The 17,485-nt window shown below is 56.9% G+C and overlaps 1 protein-coding gene across 1 annotated transcript in view; it reads left to right on the forward strand.

The window, feature by feature from the left end:
• PLB1 (phospholipase B1) overlaps positions 1-17,485 on the forward strand; it is a gene marked incomplete at its 3' end in the record, with an annotated part of 88,265 nt that overhangs the window by 35,229 nt on the left and 35,551 nt on the right. The window contains exons 14-20 of the mRNA XM_021707997.1: positions 758-862; positions 2,196-2,252; positions 5,244-5,312; positions 6,224-6,298; positions 8,221-8,284; positions 15,107-15,165; positions 16,346-16,419. Of these exons, the coding sequence (XP_021563672.1) occupies positions 758-862; positions 2,196-2,252; positions 5,244-5,312; positions 6,224-6,298; positions 8,221-8,284; positions 15,107-15,165; positions 16,346-16,419 (503 nt within the window). The remainder of the gene's footprint in view (positions 1-757; positions 863-2,195; positions 2,253-5,243; positions 5,313-6,223; positions 6,299-8,220; positions 8,285-15,106; positions 15,166-16,345; positions 16,420-17,485) is intronic.

Genomic DNA, 17,485 nt, shown 5'->3' on the forward strand with positions numbered 1-17,485 from the left:
CTGCCAGCTCACGGGGTGGTGGTTGTGGAGGGTGGGGGCAGGGTCGATCAGCAGAGTCTGCACACGCTGGACTTCCCAGCTGAGTCAAGGACTTGGTCAAGCTGTGGGGTTCACTTCCCGTGGGTGATAGGAATTCCTGCCTGTGACCCGGTGACCGTGGTACCGTGGGACAGGGCAGGGGTTGGGTGCCCCAGGCAAAAGATACTGAGCCAGTTGGCAGATGGCACCTGGTCATACGGCCCATGGGGCACACAGCCAGGGCCCTGCCTGTCCCAGACTGCAGCCCCGGCAGCCAGGACTCTGGTGGCCCCAGGAGGGCAAGTGGTCATGAGCCGCTGGCCGTCACACCACCGAAGCCCATTCCCGCGAGCTCGCGGGCACCTTGACTCAAGCCACAGGTGGTGTTCAGAGTTGGGCGGCGCTTGGCCCGCTCTGGAGATGATGGTGTTTCTTGCATCGTTCATGGCCTCTACAGGTGTGGCCTGACGGCGGTGTGCTGGGTGGGCTGGCAGCTCTTGATCCCCGGAACAGAGTCCCGGTTGGAGGGGCTTCACCTGCTGTGTTTGGGTGGCCGATGCAAATGGCTCAGCCCATTCAGGGCCCTGAGTGTGGGCCAGACATGGCCTCACCGTGGCCGGGGCAGGGCAGTGGGCGCTTCTGGCCAGTGCCTTGATGCCCTACTGGGTCTGGGAGCCCCATGGGAGGCCCACCAGCCTCTGCTTCTCTGTGCCCTTCAGCTTCTCTGTGCCCTCTGCAGGAAGCCTGGGAGCGCCTCCTGGCTGCCAGCACCCACAACGCCCAGGAGGCCTTCGCTGTGGTCTTCCAGCCTTTCTTCTACGAGTCCTCCCCGTCACCAGCCTCGGTGAGTGAGGCGCTCGGGGTGGCAGGGCGCGGGAGGCGGGCAGGGGGAGGCCTGACCCCGTGTCTGCCCCCGGCCCCTCCCACTTGCACCCTGCAGAAGCCCCAGCTCAGCTCAGCTTTGCTGAACCCTGGATAGGCGGTCTTAGGGGACATGCCCCTGTCTTTTATTTTTATTTTTAAAGAGAGTCTCACTGTGTCGCTGGAGTGCAGTGGTGTGCTCGTAGCTCACTGCAGCCTCGACTTCCTGGGCTCAAGTGATCCTCCTGCCTCTCTCTCCTGATTAGTTGGGGTTGCAGGCACGCACCACTATGCCTGGCTAACTTTGAGCTTTTTTGTAGATATGGGGTCTTGCTCTGTTGCCCAGGCTAGTCTCAAATTCCTAGGTACAAGTAATCCTCCGCCCTAGAACTCCCAAGATGTTGGCTTATAGGTGGTGTCACCGTGCCCTGCCTCTCTTATCTTTTCTTATACAGATTCCCACATGGCCCCACCAGGCAGGTCTTAGAGGGAGGGCAGTCCTGAGGTAAAGGTCGTGGACTCCAGCAGCTCTGGGATGGGCTGGCTGTGTGGCCTTGGGCAAGCTGTTGAGCTCTCTGTGTCCTGGCTCCTCACTGTAAAACTGGGCCTGTGAGGGTCACTCTGTCCCTCTTGGTGGCTGCCAGCAGGCCTGAGTTGAGAAAGCACATGAGCCAGCACATGGGGGACCCAGGGAGGCGGCTGCCTAGGAGGCGCCAGGCACCTCGTAGCTTTGTGACCATTCAGGGTGGTTTCCAGGGCACCAGACTCACTCCTCTTCTGCAGATCTCTCCATGTTCACCCTGGAGGCGAGAGTAGTTGGGGCCACCCCCTCCTCCGTCCCTGGGTAAGGGCCACCTGGATTAGGCAGCACTATGTGGGCCACCAGCGCCCACAATAGTGGGTGGACACGTGCTGGCCATGGCCTCTCTGGCCTCTGAGACCAGAGCTATGTCTGGGAACAGCCCCCTCCAGGCTCCTGGCTCCCACTGCTGGAATCCTCGTGCCCCCCCCAGGCCTTTGACCATGTTTAAAGCCAGGGTCTAAAGAGGGAGGGGCATGAGCTCCCCATCCTCCCCTCAGCCCCCATCCCTCCTCCTGCTGTGTGGCTCTGTTACAGAGAAGTCCACAGTGACCAGTCCATGGGGAGCCCCATCTGTCTGGCAGTCATGGCCGCCAGACAGCAGCCCTACAGATGTTCCCAGTGGGAGGTTTCGGGAAGGCACCTGGACGGGTCAGGGCCTCCCCGCACCACACCGGGGAAGGCCTCAGAGTGTGGGGCTGTCGGATCTGGGGAGACCAAGGTTTTTCTCTTCCAGGGGGAGCCCCTGCTCTGGGATCCCTCCATGCTGGCCTGGAGCCTCTGGAACAGGATGGTGAGTGGGCAGGGCCAGGGAGGAGCTGCAGAGGAGTGCCGGGCTCTCCACCTCGCCCGCTGCCCACGCTCTGTGGGGGCTGCAGGGTGCCCCCAGACCCAGGACCACCAGGGATGCTCCCCACACCGGCAGTGGCCCAGTTCTGATCACCCAGGCGATTGAGGTCCTTGTCCCCAGGCTGGGCCACTTGTCAGAGCCTGCGGCAGGCCCCTTGAGCGAGGCCCAGGGGAGTGGGCCCCTCTTCCCCATTCAGCATTTCCCCGACTCAGGTGGCCCCATGCAGGGTCAAAGGCCCGGGGTGATGTCCAGGGGGAGTCATAAAGACCTGGGTTCAGCCCCACCTCTCACAAGCATGTGAGCTTGGGTCTCAAGCCCCTCCACAAAGCCCAGTCACAGACCAGGCCATGTGTCGGGGCCACTTGCTCCTGGCCCTCATGGGTGGTCAGTATGGACTGGCCCCTTTTGCTGTGATGGTGACAGGCTTCCCCCAGATCCCAGGGCCCCGGGGCCTCTGGGATGAGTCAGGGATGGATGGTGACGTCAAGGTTTTTAGCCACCGCGGCACCCGGCAGACCTGACTGTGCCATTGATTTTCTCCCATTTAAGCCGCCCTATTTTTAGAATTCCAGTGACAGAAACGCGCATTTCCTTTTCCCGGGAGCCGTCGCCTCCGCTGACGTGCTGTGTCGATGCCTTGGGCAGCTGTGCCTCAGATTCGTCAGCCAGTGCAGGGCAGAGCAGGGCGGGAAGGGGGACAGCCCTGGCATCCTGTCGGTGGAAATGCTCTTCTTTGAAGAGGGCGTCTGATGACTTTGAGCAGGGATGCTTGTTAGTGGGGCTGACCCTAGGGCGATGTCTCCCCAGACGTCCACTGTATTGCTGACCTCTGGTGAGGGGCTGAGCAAAGGACCTGACCCCTCCCACAGGGCTGCCCCCCAGTCTCTTGGGATGGAAGGCGGGTTCTTCCAGCTCAGCAACACCATTCCCCTCCTCTGCCTCGTCTCCCTTCTCCCAGCCAACAGAAGACACCACGTGGTCTGCCCTGTGCGAGGGCTAAGGAGGGAATCAGGGACACCAAGCCTGGCCTCTGTCCTCACAGAGCTCCGGGTGTAGCTGGGAGGGGCTGGACAGCACGAGGAGTGAGAGTGAATGGGGGGACTAGGCCGTCAGTGATGGGCCCGGTTGTGTGCGGAGGCAGCATGGCAAGGAGGCTGGGTGGCCAAGGATGGGACTTGAACTGGCCTTGAGGGGTGTGCTAGGCAGTCAGGGAGGGCTGCTCTCCCTGGAGTAGGGGACTCCCGTGCACCAGTGAGGCTGTCCCTGGAGCCTGGGGATGCTCCTTCTGAGAGCAGCCCTGTGTGTCCTGGTAGGAACGCTCCTTCCTAGGAGTGGCTGCTGTCAGGATGAAACTGAAGGTGCTGGGCCCAGACCTTGCAGCTGAGCGACTGTTCTTCCCAAGTGAAGCTGGCTGTGCTTCCTTACCTGAACCTCATGGGGTAGGAGCAGCCCGAGAGGGTCTGGCTCCTCCCCGGCTCCCTGCTCCCTGGGGCACAAGGGCTGGTAGGACGTGGCGTACTACTGTGAGCGCCTCACGGACAGTGGCACAGCCAGCGACTGGGCCAGGCCAGCACCCCACCTCCTGTTCCCTGCTCAGAGTCGCCGGCTGAGGGGAGGGGCCCAAGGGGCCACTGGAGACTGACATCTGTGGGTGGCCAGGACAGCAGCAAAGTAGCAGGTTCCCAGACAGTAGGAAATGGCATGTGCTGGAAAAACCGGGCGCTCTCCAAACCGCTGCCTCTTTCTTCTTTGGTGTTTGTATATGTTTAATGAACATTTTAAATCAGCAAGAAGAATTTAAAAGCAATCCCTCCCTTGCCTGGTCCGCCAGCAGCCTTCCCTTCCGATCTTCAATGTTTTGGCCAAAACGAGTAGTTGCCACCACACCATGGACGTCTTACCTCTGTGGTTAGATGGCCTCCGTGGCTGCTACGTGAGCAGCCACCCATTTCAAAGCTGATACTGTGCCACCTGTTCCCAACTCACTAGGTGCTCTAGTTTGTCAGAGTGGGGCTATGCTGTGTCCACGACCTGTGTCTCTGTGTTCTGCTAAAATCACGGGGCTTGACCCAGGCTCAAGACCTGCTTCCCCAGTGCTGTGAATGCAGCTCTCAGGGACTGGGGGTGGAGGGGAGTTTCCTCCCAGTGTGTGTGAATGGATGTGCATGGATGGACACATGTGGATTGATGTCCACGTGGATGGATGGCCACATGGATGGATGTCCGTGTGGATGAATGTACATGTGGATTGATGTGCACGTGGATGGATGTGCATGTGGATGGATGTCCATGTGGGTGGGCATGCACAGTTTGTTGTGTGTGTATGGATGCCCACGTGGGCTGTGGACACAGGACGCAGGAAGGACTGGGGAAGGTACTCCATTTTACACAGAAGGCATGGCTTTTCCCTTCCCCACACACCACCCTTCTCTAAGGCAATTTGAATCAGGGAGCCACACAGAGCTGGGCAGCAGGCAGGGACCAGAAGCTGGGAACTGACCTGTGGACGACCGGGAGGCTGGGTGGCCCACTGAGAGACGTTGGCTGGGGTCCAGGACACCGATGTTGTCGCCCAACTCTGCCCCGGCTGATGGGCCCACCTCAGCCCCCCTGGTGTTCAGTTTCTCCTTCTGTGATATCAGGAGGGGGGACCAGCAAGTCCTTTCCGCATCAAAACCCTGACGATCCCTGCATGCACTTGTTCCCACGCTCTGGTGGGTGTCAGAATCATCTAGGTGGTGGCACCCACCCCCAGAGCTTCTGGCTCAAGGGTTAGGGGTGGGGACCGGAGTTGGCATCCTGAATATGTCTGGGTGCTGCTGCCGGCCTGGAGGTCAAGCTCTGAGGAGCACTGGTCTCCCAATCCTCCTTGATGTGCCTCAGAGGGCTGCTGCCCACACAGGGCTCCCTGTTTAGAGATGACTTTCTTTCCAGATGGAGCCCGCAGGACAGAAAGAACCCTTCAGTGCAGAGAAGGGGAGGCCAGTGAAGTGTCCCTCTCAGGTAGGCGGACCAGGCCGGGAGGGAGTCTCTTGCTGGATTGAGGAACCAAGGAGGCAGCCCAGTGGGCAGTGTGTTGCAGTGGGGCCTTCTTGGGCCCTGACCCTGGAAGGGTGGCTGTGTGCCCTGGTCTGCACCCATTTTGCATATGGGGCTTTAGTGAGGTTCCCCAGGGGTGCTGCTTTGGCAGAACTGAGACCCTTCCAGTCCTGTGGCCCCAAGGCCACCCCTTCCCCCTCCCCTGGACCTTCTTCTACTTGGGATGCTAAGGGGCAGGTGATAGGTGCTAAGTGGTCTTGAAGGTGGATCACTTCAGTTGCATCTTAAATATGTGCCTGGTATTCAGTAGGTGTGTCATTAATATTGCCACATCAGTGGGTGAGAAAATAGGTGCACATGAGCAAATGGGGGTCCTCCCGCTACACAAGCCAGTCGCCTGTCTGGCTACCTGGCAAATCGGTGAGCTTCCTGTTGCTAGGCGAGTGTATGCAATTCACCCTGTCTCCCTTTTTGATTTGGCTGCCAAGAAGCTTAAGATGAGGCTCTCTCCTTGTGGAAATACCTGTGCTCAGCCTGGCACAACCATCCAGGGCTGAGGCAGGAGAGGCTGGGGTCACAAAGGGAGCTTAGAAGCCCGGGCGAGCTTCTCTGGGGCCTCGTGGGAACAGGGGGGAGAGCCAGGTCTTCCCCGAGAGGGCCAAGTGACTCTCCTCCATCAGCCACATGACTGACCATTCGAAGAGGGCCACGTGACTATCCTGAGTTTGCCACGTGATTGTCCCAAGTCAGCCACGTGACTGTCTCAAGAGGGCCATGTGACTCTCCATCAGCCACAGGCTGGTTGGCTGCCAAGGTGATCAAGCAGGGACATGGGTTTCTGGGTGAGGGTTCTGATACATGACCTTTCCCTGCAGGAGAGCCCCTACCTCTTCACCTACCGGAACAGCAACTACCTGCCCAGACAGCCAGGGCCCCACGGGAAGCCCGAGGTGAGGAGAGTCCTGAGACTGACAGATATGCAGATGATAAGCCTGTCCAGCTTCAGGAACCTTCCGTGCATCTCTATGTTCTGAGCTCCATCTGCCTCCGGGCACAGACATCTGAAGCTCAGTCGGGGCAGGATGGGGAGAGGAGGGGTCAGGCATGTGGCCATCCTGGGTGCCTGGGAGCAGGTCTTGCCATGGTGGGTCGTTGGACCTGGCTGTGGTTTCAGGGTGTTGGGGCACTCAGCACCTCCTGTGCCCAACCTGTGGTGATGCCAGACCCTTCTCAGATCTCTGACAGGTCCTTCTGAATGCACATGAGCCCTTAATCTGAAGACAATGTTAACAAGAGGCAGAGAAATGTGGTGAAGCAGGAACCCGGGCAGTGTGGGAGCCAGAAGGCCTTTGTGGCTGGGCCACACCTCGAGTGGGCACCTCCTGCTGCACACAACTGGCCCACTGCATGTCAGGAGTCTCCTTCTGATACCTCCTTGGAGATAAGAAAGGCACCCGCTTCCCTGAGGAGCCAAGACTCACCTGACACCTGGTGGCTTCCTTCTCAGAGAACTAGGGCCAGGCTGGTCCCTGTGACATCTTGCCTCCCTGTCTCCTGAAGTGAGGGAGATGCACTCAGGTGGTAGAGGCCAAGTCAATGGCTTGGCTCCACCCCAAGAGACCCACGTGGCCTGCACTTTCTAACAGCTTTATAGCAATGAGGGCACGTCCAAGAGGCAGGAAGACTGAGGGAGGGAGGACAACTGCTCTGGTTTCACCTCCAGGCTTCCGCTTGCTGGCTCTGTGTCTGTGAGCGAGGCACTTGACCGCTCTGTGCCTGGATGTTTTAATCTGGAAAAGTGACAGTAGCAGTCAGACCTGGTGGAGTTATTACATTGTAATCAGTTCGCAAGCATAAAGCGTGTATGATAGTATCTGGCCTATCACGAGTTCCACGTAAGTGTTGCGGTTGTTATCATTTGGTGAGAGGCAGTGACACATTCCTTCAGGACACATTTATTGAAGGCCTGCTGTGTACCACTGGAACGCAGGCTCAGGGACTTGGGGGAGGTGCCCAGTGACCATCTGTTGAATGAATAAGTGGATGGATAGATGGTTGGACAGATACCAGGCATAAGTGAGGAAAACAGAAGTAAAACCCAGGCTTGTTCCACAGGACTTAGTCTGTAGGGAAGCAGGCAAGCCACGGGCTGTCACAGCACAGTGTAAGAAGTACTGACTAAAGCTTTCACAGGCATTCTGGAAACACAGAAGAAGGGAAACTGAGGCAGGCAGGAGAGGTGGAAGGCTTTCCAAAGGGTCCTGTGACCTCAGCCTGGGACGGTGGGCTGCAACCGGGTGGGTGAGCCGGGAAGGAAGAGGTAGACTGGTGGCTTGGGCAAGACCTGGTTGCAGGGGAGGCCAGGGGCTGGAGGCTTGGATTGTTTGGAGGCCTCATGCATGCAGTTCTGGTCCAGCCCACAAATGTCTGCTGAGCTCCCAGTCTGCCAAGGGCTGCTTGGGGCTCGAGGGGCCCAGTCACAAACCACACACAATCCCTGTCCTCCGTGGGATCAGGGCAGCGTGCGGCATGTCAGAGCCTGCTGGGAAAAGCCAGTGTGGACAGATTCAGAAGGCAGAGAGCCTGGGACCAGCAGCAGGGATGCCGGTGAGCACCGCCTGTTCCCGGCAAGCAGTCACAGGAGCCTGACTCCGGCGGGGGCAGGGGCGCCAGCGGTGGGGAGGGACAGATCCAGGTGCACCTGGAAGGAATGAGAAGGACCAGTGGGTACGAGAGTCGAGGGAGAAGGAGACACCTTAGAAGAAGATACCAGGTTTTCATTGTATCTCAAGTGGCTTTTCCAAAACAGAGGCCTGCCTCCCACCTGATTTCGACTTAGCAAGATCCCATTTCTCTGTGTGTCTCATTTCAGGTGAGAGAAGGAACAGAAATCAGATGTCCTGACCAGGACCCCTCCGACACGACCCCCACCTCAGGTACGCAGCTTGGGCAGGTGACATGTAAACCCACTTGGGCCTGAAATCCGCTGGGTCGGAGCAACCCGAAATGCTCACTCGGCTTCTCGGGGACAGCGGCCCTGTGTGTGTGTGTGTGTTTGTACGACCATGCCTGTGTTTGATCATTCTTTAACTAGATCTGATAGCATCACCATCAGAAAGCAGTTCACATAATCCCGTGCCAGGCCGTGGTCTGCAGAGAGCCCTGTGTGAGCCCAGGGAGTTGTCCTTGTCCCTGCCTGGGAGCTCTGATGGGTGAATTTGTTCTCCTAAAGAGCAAAACTGCCCTTAAACAGATGGAGAAACAGTCAGTCCACAGTCCTTGTCTGGTGCCCTCAGGGAATGCGCTCAGATACCACGCAGGACGGAGGTACAGCGTCTCGTCAATGTGCCCTCTCCACTGCCCCTCAGTAGTCTAAAGTGTCAGTTGCTGCGCCAGAAAGACAGGACTCATGAAACGTTCTGGGCAGTCATCACAACCTTCCCAAAGACAGTCTACCCCGGGCCACACGTTTTCCCCCAGGCAAGGCCGCCTGGGCGTGATGGCTGCATGCACACGCCTTGGGAATCACGGGGGCCGTGTAGTGACTGAGGGTCCCCCGCTTGGGCCTGGAGGGCGACCCGCTTGTCCACTCACTGGTCCTCCTCTTCCTTCGCATTCTGGGGATGGCCAAGTGCCTCCTTGCACCTTCCGGGAGTTTCTGTCCTGGTTGATCTGCTGCTGCCCGGCTCAGCGCCAGGCAGAGACAGTTAATGTGGAGATGTCACCACCCAGTAGGGCTCTCCCGGGGATGATGTGTTTGAGGTCAGATGGTCCCCTTGTGCCGAGCGATCTCCGAGCGACATTTGCACACCGCAGCCTGGCCTGCCCTTAGCAGCTCCAATGCACGTAGAGCTGAGCACGGCAGGTCGGGTGAAGCCTTCCCACTTGAGCCTCGGCTGCTCGCCCTTGACACACAGAGACTCTTTCTTCCTTGGTGACAACTCACCCCTCCTGATAAGTTTACTAGCGAGACTCTATCAGCAGAATGCATGATCATTTCACGGGGAGAGCCTGTGGTCATGAAAACCCAGAGATACATAGATGGGGGGCTCAACGCAGATAGGCGGATGGCGTGTGTAGACACAGGTATGCGTGTGTAGACCTGCACAGAGGAGCACTGTCGAGGACTGCAATAGCCATCCAAGTGCTGTGCAACCCCCTTCAATCTCATCACCCCAAAGGAGTGGTCTACAAAGCATTTATAATCTTCCTGGATTTCGCTTCTGGCAAGACCCCTCTGAGCGTATCGCAACATCTCAAAGCCAGATAAAGTGCTGACCTCTCCTTTACTGCCTAACCCTGAAGATGACCGTGTTTATCAGCGCTTGAGGATTTATAGACGAGGAATCTTAGGACCTTAAGCTCTGAGACGCTCGGGTGATGGATGCCGTTCATGTAAGCAGATGGGTAGATCCAGGTTCTGCTCTGACCCAGGTGGCTGTGGGACCCCCAGAAGCCCTCCTCCTGGGGCAGCCTGCGGAGTGCTGGGCCTGCCCTGCTGGGGCCCACCCACAAAGTCGTTCAGGAAAATGGTCAGAGCTAACTGACCCGCAATGAAAACCACACTTTATCCTTGTGCCTTAATCTTGAAAGAACATTCTAGGCAGGCTGGTGACTGATGGGTAAGCAAGAAAACCCAGTGCGGGGCCACACTGTTATTTTCCTTTGATGATTATCACGCATCTGGCGAGGTCATCACTCCTCTGGAGATGGTTTGTGTCTGATACAGGTCTTGTGGGCGGGTCATCTTATCTTTATGCCTCCAATGACTCAGCACAGGGTGGGAGCCAGATGCATGTTGGTTGAACTCATCTGGATACTGAATATTTCTAATTCATTACATCAACAGACCTCAGGATTGAGAAAGATCTTGGAAATCAACCTGATCACAGTGCACAGTGCCTTCCTTCCATTAAAACAATTCTTTCCTACGACTAACTTATAAAACAACTTTTGCGTTCAGAGTTCTTTTTAGAAACCTTTGTAGTCTCCATTTAGAGTGTTCTCCACACCGACCCGCAGACACCCGGATCCAAACATCACCCAAAGCGGTGTTTCCGTGTGGGACTCGGCCCGGCCTCTGCAGCTGGCACCTTGTTCCTGTCCCTCGGAACTAGGGCGATGAGCCTCAGCCCCTGATCCATGGGGTCCTGGGGAGAGATGTAGTACAGACAGAAGGGACTCGGATAACCAGCTGGCGCTTGGCAGCCAACACTAACCGGAAACCCGCCAGCTCTTCCTCCGGTCGCTGCACACGCGCCTCACAGTGGCCGATGCGCAGCCCCACGACATCGTAAGCATGCATGCCGCTTACGTGGCCCGATGGCTGGCTGCCTAACCTAGTTGCCACAGCTGAGAAAAGTCTTGGGCCTACTGGCTGGCTTGCAGCTTTCCCAGCGAGAAAAGGTGATACTTTTTGCAAATTAAAGAGTGGAGTGAGGAGTCTGAGGGGACAGGGCTCGTGGGCTTTCTGCTGAAGGTGGCCACCTGGAGTCAGGCTGCTAATTCCACGCAGAGGGAGAAATGCACAGTTTTGAGAGCAGGGGTCCTCGAGGCTAATTACATGCTACTGTCACCATGGTGGACAGAAGGGGTCATTTGCTTACTTGAAGCCACGAGTTCCTGTCTAAGCCCCTGATGGCATTCATTTGACCTGCTTGGCTAAAAGGAGCTCTTCGAAAGTCATTATAGAAACACTCAGGTCATAGAACCAGGCAGCTATGCATCCAGGGTTTCACTTGGTGGTGAGCGGGGCGGGGCTCAGGGGTGCCACCTGCTCTGGGGTCTCGTGACTCGGCCTACCCTGCCATCAGGGAGGAATGAGAGCCTGCAGGGAATAACAGCCTGCTTGTCCCTAGTGCAAACCTTCTGAGCGGGTTCAGACTCCCCCTCAGCCATGAACTTCAGCTAGCCCAGGTCTCGAGCCCTTCCTCTGTGCACGGCACACGTTCATCTACACAGACTCACACCCCAAGGAAAAGACAAGGCTCCCATCTTGCATCCTTGGGGAGCCTTCCCATAAACCCCTAAAATCAGAGAGTGAGCAGCATGAACTGACAATGGAGAGAAAGTAGGTTTTTCAGCTGGTGGCCCCGGGTGCCAGGTGGCTTAAGTTGTTGGGTTACACAAGGCAGAACACCGCATGCCAAGGCTTTCTCCTGAGTATGACTTTGTCATCGGAGCTCGGATGGCCTCCTGATAAGAGGCCCCTTTGTAGAAATCTTGATGAGCTAATGATGTGTTTATCAACTGCTTTCAAGGCGGTGGACAGTATGTACTAGATAATGTTGAGCTAATCAGCCCACACAGAGTTAATCTTATCTCTAAATAGTTCTTTATCCAAGAAAAGCAATTTCTAAAGTGCTTGGCTGTAGTTCTAGGCTGTGTCTTTGTCACAGATGACGACATTAACAAACCTCAAATCAAGGTCTACAGGATATTAAACCAATGAAATGTCCTGGGCTGTGGCTCAACAGTCAAATCCCAGATAAGCCAACTCCTCCCCTGGGCTTGCTTCATTCGGTTTTCTCTTGTTGAAAACCCCCAGAATGACCAGGTGAAGCACCACTGCCCCCAAAATCAATCAATCTGTCATCTATCTATTATCTGTCAATCATCTACCAACCATCTATCATCTATCAATCATTCATCTGTCGACTATCAATCATCTACCTATCATCTACCTGTCATCTATCAATCATCTACCTATCATCTCTCAGCCACCCAGCTATCATCAATCTATCCTCTATCTGCACTTAATACACATACTGAGATGCAGGTGTGCCTGTGTCTTTTGTCTGCTACAAATTCAGGAGGCAGGAATGGTCCATTTCAGAAACCTGCCTCTTTAGCAGACGGTAATAGTTTTTGAAGTAGATCTACCCTCTCTCCCACATTTGCCAGCCCAAAGATTTCCCATCACCTCTGCACGCTGGCTGTGCTCACAGAATTCTCTGTGTGCTGTGCACATAGTAGCAAGAGTGTGGGGACTGACTCTCGTCACCAGGAGCCAAAATCAGCCACGCGAGAGCGGAAGGGGGGCTTGCTTTCTGTGTGTCACCTTTTTCCCCCGTGACCTGATTTCCCGCAGAAGAGGGCATTTGGGAGTGCTGCTCAGCCTCATGGGTGTGTGCTGATGTGTGCAGCTGACTCCGTGATTCGATGCTGTTCTTCAAGCCACCCAGAGCTATGGACAGCTGGCAGGGCCGGGCAGGCTGTGATCAGGAGGAAGGGGTGTGTGTGTGTGCGCGCATGCCTGTGTGTATGTGTGCAGCCACGAGTGTGTGCATCAGGCATGGCTGGGATAGGAGGAAGACCCCTGAAGAAAGGCACTCGACTCTTGACTCTAAGAGGCTTTATGACGGCTGCGGCATCGTGGGAGCCTAGACACTGCTGACATGTACACATGGGAGGAATGACCCTGGCCGTTTGCTACAAGGATAGCAGCAGAGCTGGCAGCAGCTTCACGGATAAAACAGCATCTCTGTGGTTATCAGCACGTGGTCCCCAGGCCAGACCGGGGCAGCACCAGCACTCGAGAGCTTGGGACGTGCAGGTCCTTGGGCCCACCCAGACCTGCCAAATCGAAACTCCTGAGGGGCCCAGCCGCCACGTGCCGATGAGCTCCAGATGACGTTACCACTCACCCCTGTCTGAGGGCCACTTGGCCATGTATTCCACACACGTGCTCATGACCAAGTGTGTGTCACTTGCACCCTCTCACGGAAGAGGCGGGACTCTTGCTTTTCTGGTGAGAGCAAGTCCTCCAGGGACGGCATGGTGCAGGCAGCATGGAAGTGGACAGAGAGGTGCCTCCCTGGAGGAGACGAGCCCCAGAGGTTCCCTTGGAGAGTCCTGCCGACCATCCTGTTACCGCGGCCTCCCACACAGGCGTCCTTCCACAGCTGTGGCCTGGATGTCACTGGGCCGTGGTTTTAGGGAGTGCAACTGTGTCAAAAGCCCCTTGTCCTCTCGTAGTGCTGCAGGGTTGACAGCCTGGCTTGGCCTGTTGAGAAGGTCTCCACCCTGAGCAACAGCCTGCGGACGTGACGGGCTTCCTCCCGGGGGGTGAGGGGGGATACGACAGGCTTCCTTGTCTGGCACACACTTCTGAGGCTTCTCCCCAGGCACGATTTGACTTTACCAGCTTAGTGCGGCCTGGCACCGCTAGAGACAGCTGGAGTGCGTCGGAGGACAAAGGTGGCGCTGGAGTGCAGTCAGGGTGACCATAGGTGCAAGGTCCATGGAGTGAGGACTCCTAGAATGCGCTTGGACTCATGCTCACTGCGTGTCAGGCAAAGGGGCAGGGAGACACAGCGCGGTGCATGTGTGTGACTACGTGTACAGGCCTCTCCCAACCTGTGGCTGACATGAAAACCCTTGGCCGGGCCCCCCTTCCAGCCTTCTCTCCTACTGGTCTCCAGTTCCCAGGACCTTCCCTAAGCTGGACGCTCACCCAGCTGTGCCTGTGGACGGCCCTCCGTCCCCGACCTCCTCTCCATCACCCTCATCCCACCACACCCTGAGGCCTGACTCTAAGGTCGCGCTCCCCGTGACTCCTGCTCCACCCCAGTCCCCTTCCCGGAAGGTCATCCGCTCCACTCCAGAACTCCATGTCACTCTGCACCTCTCTCGTGGTTTATCAGTCTACACATCCTGATAACTACAGGGTTTCACTTTCTCCTTGGCCTTTGGGATTTTTCTTTAACTGGAGTCTCACTCTGCCGCCCAGTCTGGAGTGCAGGGACACGCGCACAGCCACTGCAGCCTCGACCTGCTGGACTCAGGCTATCCTTCCACCTGTCTTCCAAGTAGCTGGAACTACAGGTACACACCACCACACCCGGCTAGTTTTTTGATTTACTGTAGTGACGAAGTTTTACCAAGTTGCCCAGGCTGATCTCAAACCCCTTGGCTCAGGCAATCCTCTCACCTCCACCTTCCAAAGTGCTGGGATGACAGGCATGAGCCAGTGTACCCTGCGACCTTCCAGAAGGTGAAGGTGTTCTTCATTTCTCATCATTGTGTGGCCTCCGAGCCCCAACCAGTGCTTGGGGTTCCATGTGTCATCCTAAGAGTTAGTAGTTGGGGTTCTGTGTGTCATCCTGAGAGCTAGTGCTTGGGGTTGTGCGTGTCATCCTGACAGCGGCTGGGATTCTATGTGTTGTCTTAAGAGTTAGCGGTTGGGGTTTTGTGTGTCGTCCTGAGAGTTAGTGCTTGGGGTTCCGTGTGTCGTCCTGAGAGCTAGCGATTGTAGTTCCATGTGTCACCTGTGTGTTGATGACTGCCAGGGGCGCAGGAAGGGACAATGGCAAGTGGCCGCCTCATGGGTCCCAGGTCTCCTTTTGGGTGATAAAGATGTTTGGAACTAGGTAGCGGTGGCTTGCACAGCTAATTTAGTACACAATGTCACCAGCCTGTTCACTTTAAAAAGGGTTTAATTTTACGTCATGTGAATTTCACCTCCATTTGAAAACTAATTCGTGAAGCACTTTCCTTTCACTTTAGAGAGAGTGAGCTGATTTTGTGGGATGATGTCATATTTTATCCCAAACATCATCAGGCCCCAGAACAGACGAAGCATTGGTCCTGCTGTGTCGCGGGCCTGTGGTGAGGGGCTCTTCTGTGGCTCATCCAGGGGTGCGCTGCTGTTGAACGCCGACATTCGCTTGCGCTCTGGGAACCGAGCATCCGCTCCAGAGGGGCTGGCCAGCGCGGTCTCGGAGCCCTCCTTCACTCACCCTTGCTCGCGTTCTCAGTTCACAGGCTGAAGCCGGCTGACATCAACGTGATCGGAGCCCTGGGCGACTCACTCACCGTAAGTGACCCCGACTGTAGCAGGTAGGAGATGTGGAGGTGTGGGGGAGCCAGGGAGGGGTGGAGAGGGGTCTTGCTCCGGCTCCAGCATGGCCGGCTTGGTCCTGATCTCTAGTTCCTCTCCGGCCTACGCCCCTCATGCCTTCCCACCTCCGTTCTGGTCTCATTCCCCCACCCAGTGCTGCATGTCATCCTAAGAGTTAGTGCTTGGGGCTCCATGTGTCATCCTGAGAGTTAGCGGTTGGGGTTCCGTGTGTCATCTGCGTGTTGAAGAAAGAGACCACAGGAGGTGGTGGACCCCAGAGGGAGCACGGGGGACAGAAGTGACCCCGCCCGTGGTGCAGGCTGTCAGTATGGAGCAGGATTGGACTGGGCCTCCCACCAGGGTGTAGTGCTCATTCCAGGCCCCATGCTTGTTTCTGTCCGTGCAGGAAGCTCAGGGACTATGCCAAGGGGAGGCCAGGCGGTGAGAAGAGGTGCCCACAGGGGCAGGGCGGGGCAGGGTGGGTGAGGAGGCAAGCTCACGGAGAGGCAAAGGTGTCAAAGTGACTCCCCCTGCCTCTGCAGCTGCCCCATGAGGACCCCCGGGCCCCCCAAGGAGCTATCCATGAAACACAGAACCAGGCCCAGTGAGAGCCTGGGGCGGGGGTCTAAGGTCCCCAGGCACAAGCATCCATTCAACAGTCACTTGTCAGAGTTCAGCGGCCCCTTGGGTGGCTCTGCTCGGAAACAGACACACACCATGACCTCCTTGGCTGAGCCGCAGGCAGGCAGATTTCACTCTATCACAACCTTGTAAACTCAACGTATGTGAGAGATATTGGAGTATGAGATCTATGTTTCCTTTTATGATGTATGTCATGCCTTTTTAAAATGAGGAAAACAAGACTCTGAGATGCATCCTTCTGAAAAATGTATGTGGTGGTCTAATTTCCAGAGCACTTTTCGAGGCCGGTTCTGCCGGGCCATGTCTGGGGGGTTTCTCAGGAGACAGGGCTGTGGACTGTTCTGGCCCTGACCCCTGCAGGAGCCCTCATGCATCTCTGCAAAGGCAGGTACACGCCAAGACCCTCTAGTGAGCCTCCGGGCACCTGGCAGCAACAAGAACACAGACATTCCAGCATGCGGGCAGAGGGGGCCATCAGGAGAGGAGAGACACTCAGCCCCTTGTTCCCCCTCAGGCAGGCAACGGGGCCGGGTCCACTCCTGGGAACATCTTGGACGTCTTGACTCAGTACCGAGGCCTGTCCTGGAGGTGAGTGAGGGCACAGCCAGACCTTTGCCAAAGACCCCTGAGCATTCTAGAAAGCAATGCCTTACGCAGCAGGATAGGCTGCCTCACTCTTTTTCATGACAAACACCGAGGCATATAATTTGAGGACTGACCAGCTCCCCAAACCACTTCACTTCCCCACATAGGAGGCGAGACCTGAGCCACCAGGTATGGGGGAGAAGCCGTTCTCTTCCGTTTCTCCCCATGATGGGAACTCAGAAGGCAGTGGTCTGGGCAAGGGGTGGGCCACTGCCTTTGGAACCAGGGCTGTGCCCGAGCCTTTGCTGCCCAACCGTGTGTGGCCCTGGGCAAGTGACCTGACCTCTCTGAGCCCGTCTCCACATCTCTGATGCAGGCACAGTACTATACCCTGGGCATTATCTAGGACTAGCGAGAACGTGAGTGCCCAGCACTGTGCCTGGGCACAGCAGGTGCCAGTGGTAATGGCATTACTGAAGGGCCTCGGTTTACAGATGAGGAAGCAAGGCTCAGAAAGGGCAAGTGACCTGTCCAAGACCACACAGCCAGACAGCTCCTGCCCCCATCCCGTGCATGCAGCGTGCGGTACACAAATGGCCTCGTGCAGGCTTCATCCTGCGTGGCCCAAGAGGGCCAGGACGTGCATTTCACCTCCACGCTCTGAAAGGCCGGTTGGGGCAGGTCTGAGGATTCCTCACCTGGAATCGGGTATCTCCATGGACACCGGCGCTAGCACGCCCCCTTGTGCTGCCCACATGGGGGAGCCTTTCTGCCGTTCCCAGACACACTTGGCACAGGGCTGGGGGGGCATCCAAGCACTCAGGAATGCTAGCATCTCCCTGTCTAGAAACCACTCACCCTGGCCGTGTGGGATCTGAGCACTGGCTTGGAGCTGTGCACGCTCTAGTGATGCCTTTTACAAACGGCTTTCCCAAGCCAAACAAGATAACTGGGCAAACCAAACCCTTGGCAGGGGGCAGGGGTGCAGAGATGGGCTGCAGGACCACCTCCCACCCCTCACCCCTGCCTGCAGCCCCTTTCCTCCCTCCCATCCCCACCTGCAGACCCC

This window comes from Carlito syrichta, unplaced genomic scaffold, assembly GCF_000164805.1.
Source record: "Carlito syrichta isolate Samal-C Ts95f unplaced genomic scaffold, Tarsius_syrichta-2.0.1 Scaffold130382, whole genome shotgun sequence".
In the NCBI taxonomy this organism is placed as follows: domain Eukaryota; kingdom Metazoa; phylum Chordata; class Mammalia; order Primates; family Tarsiidae; genus Carlito; species Carlito syrichta.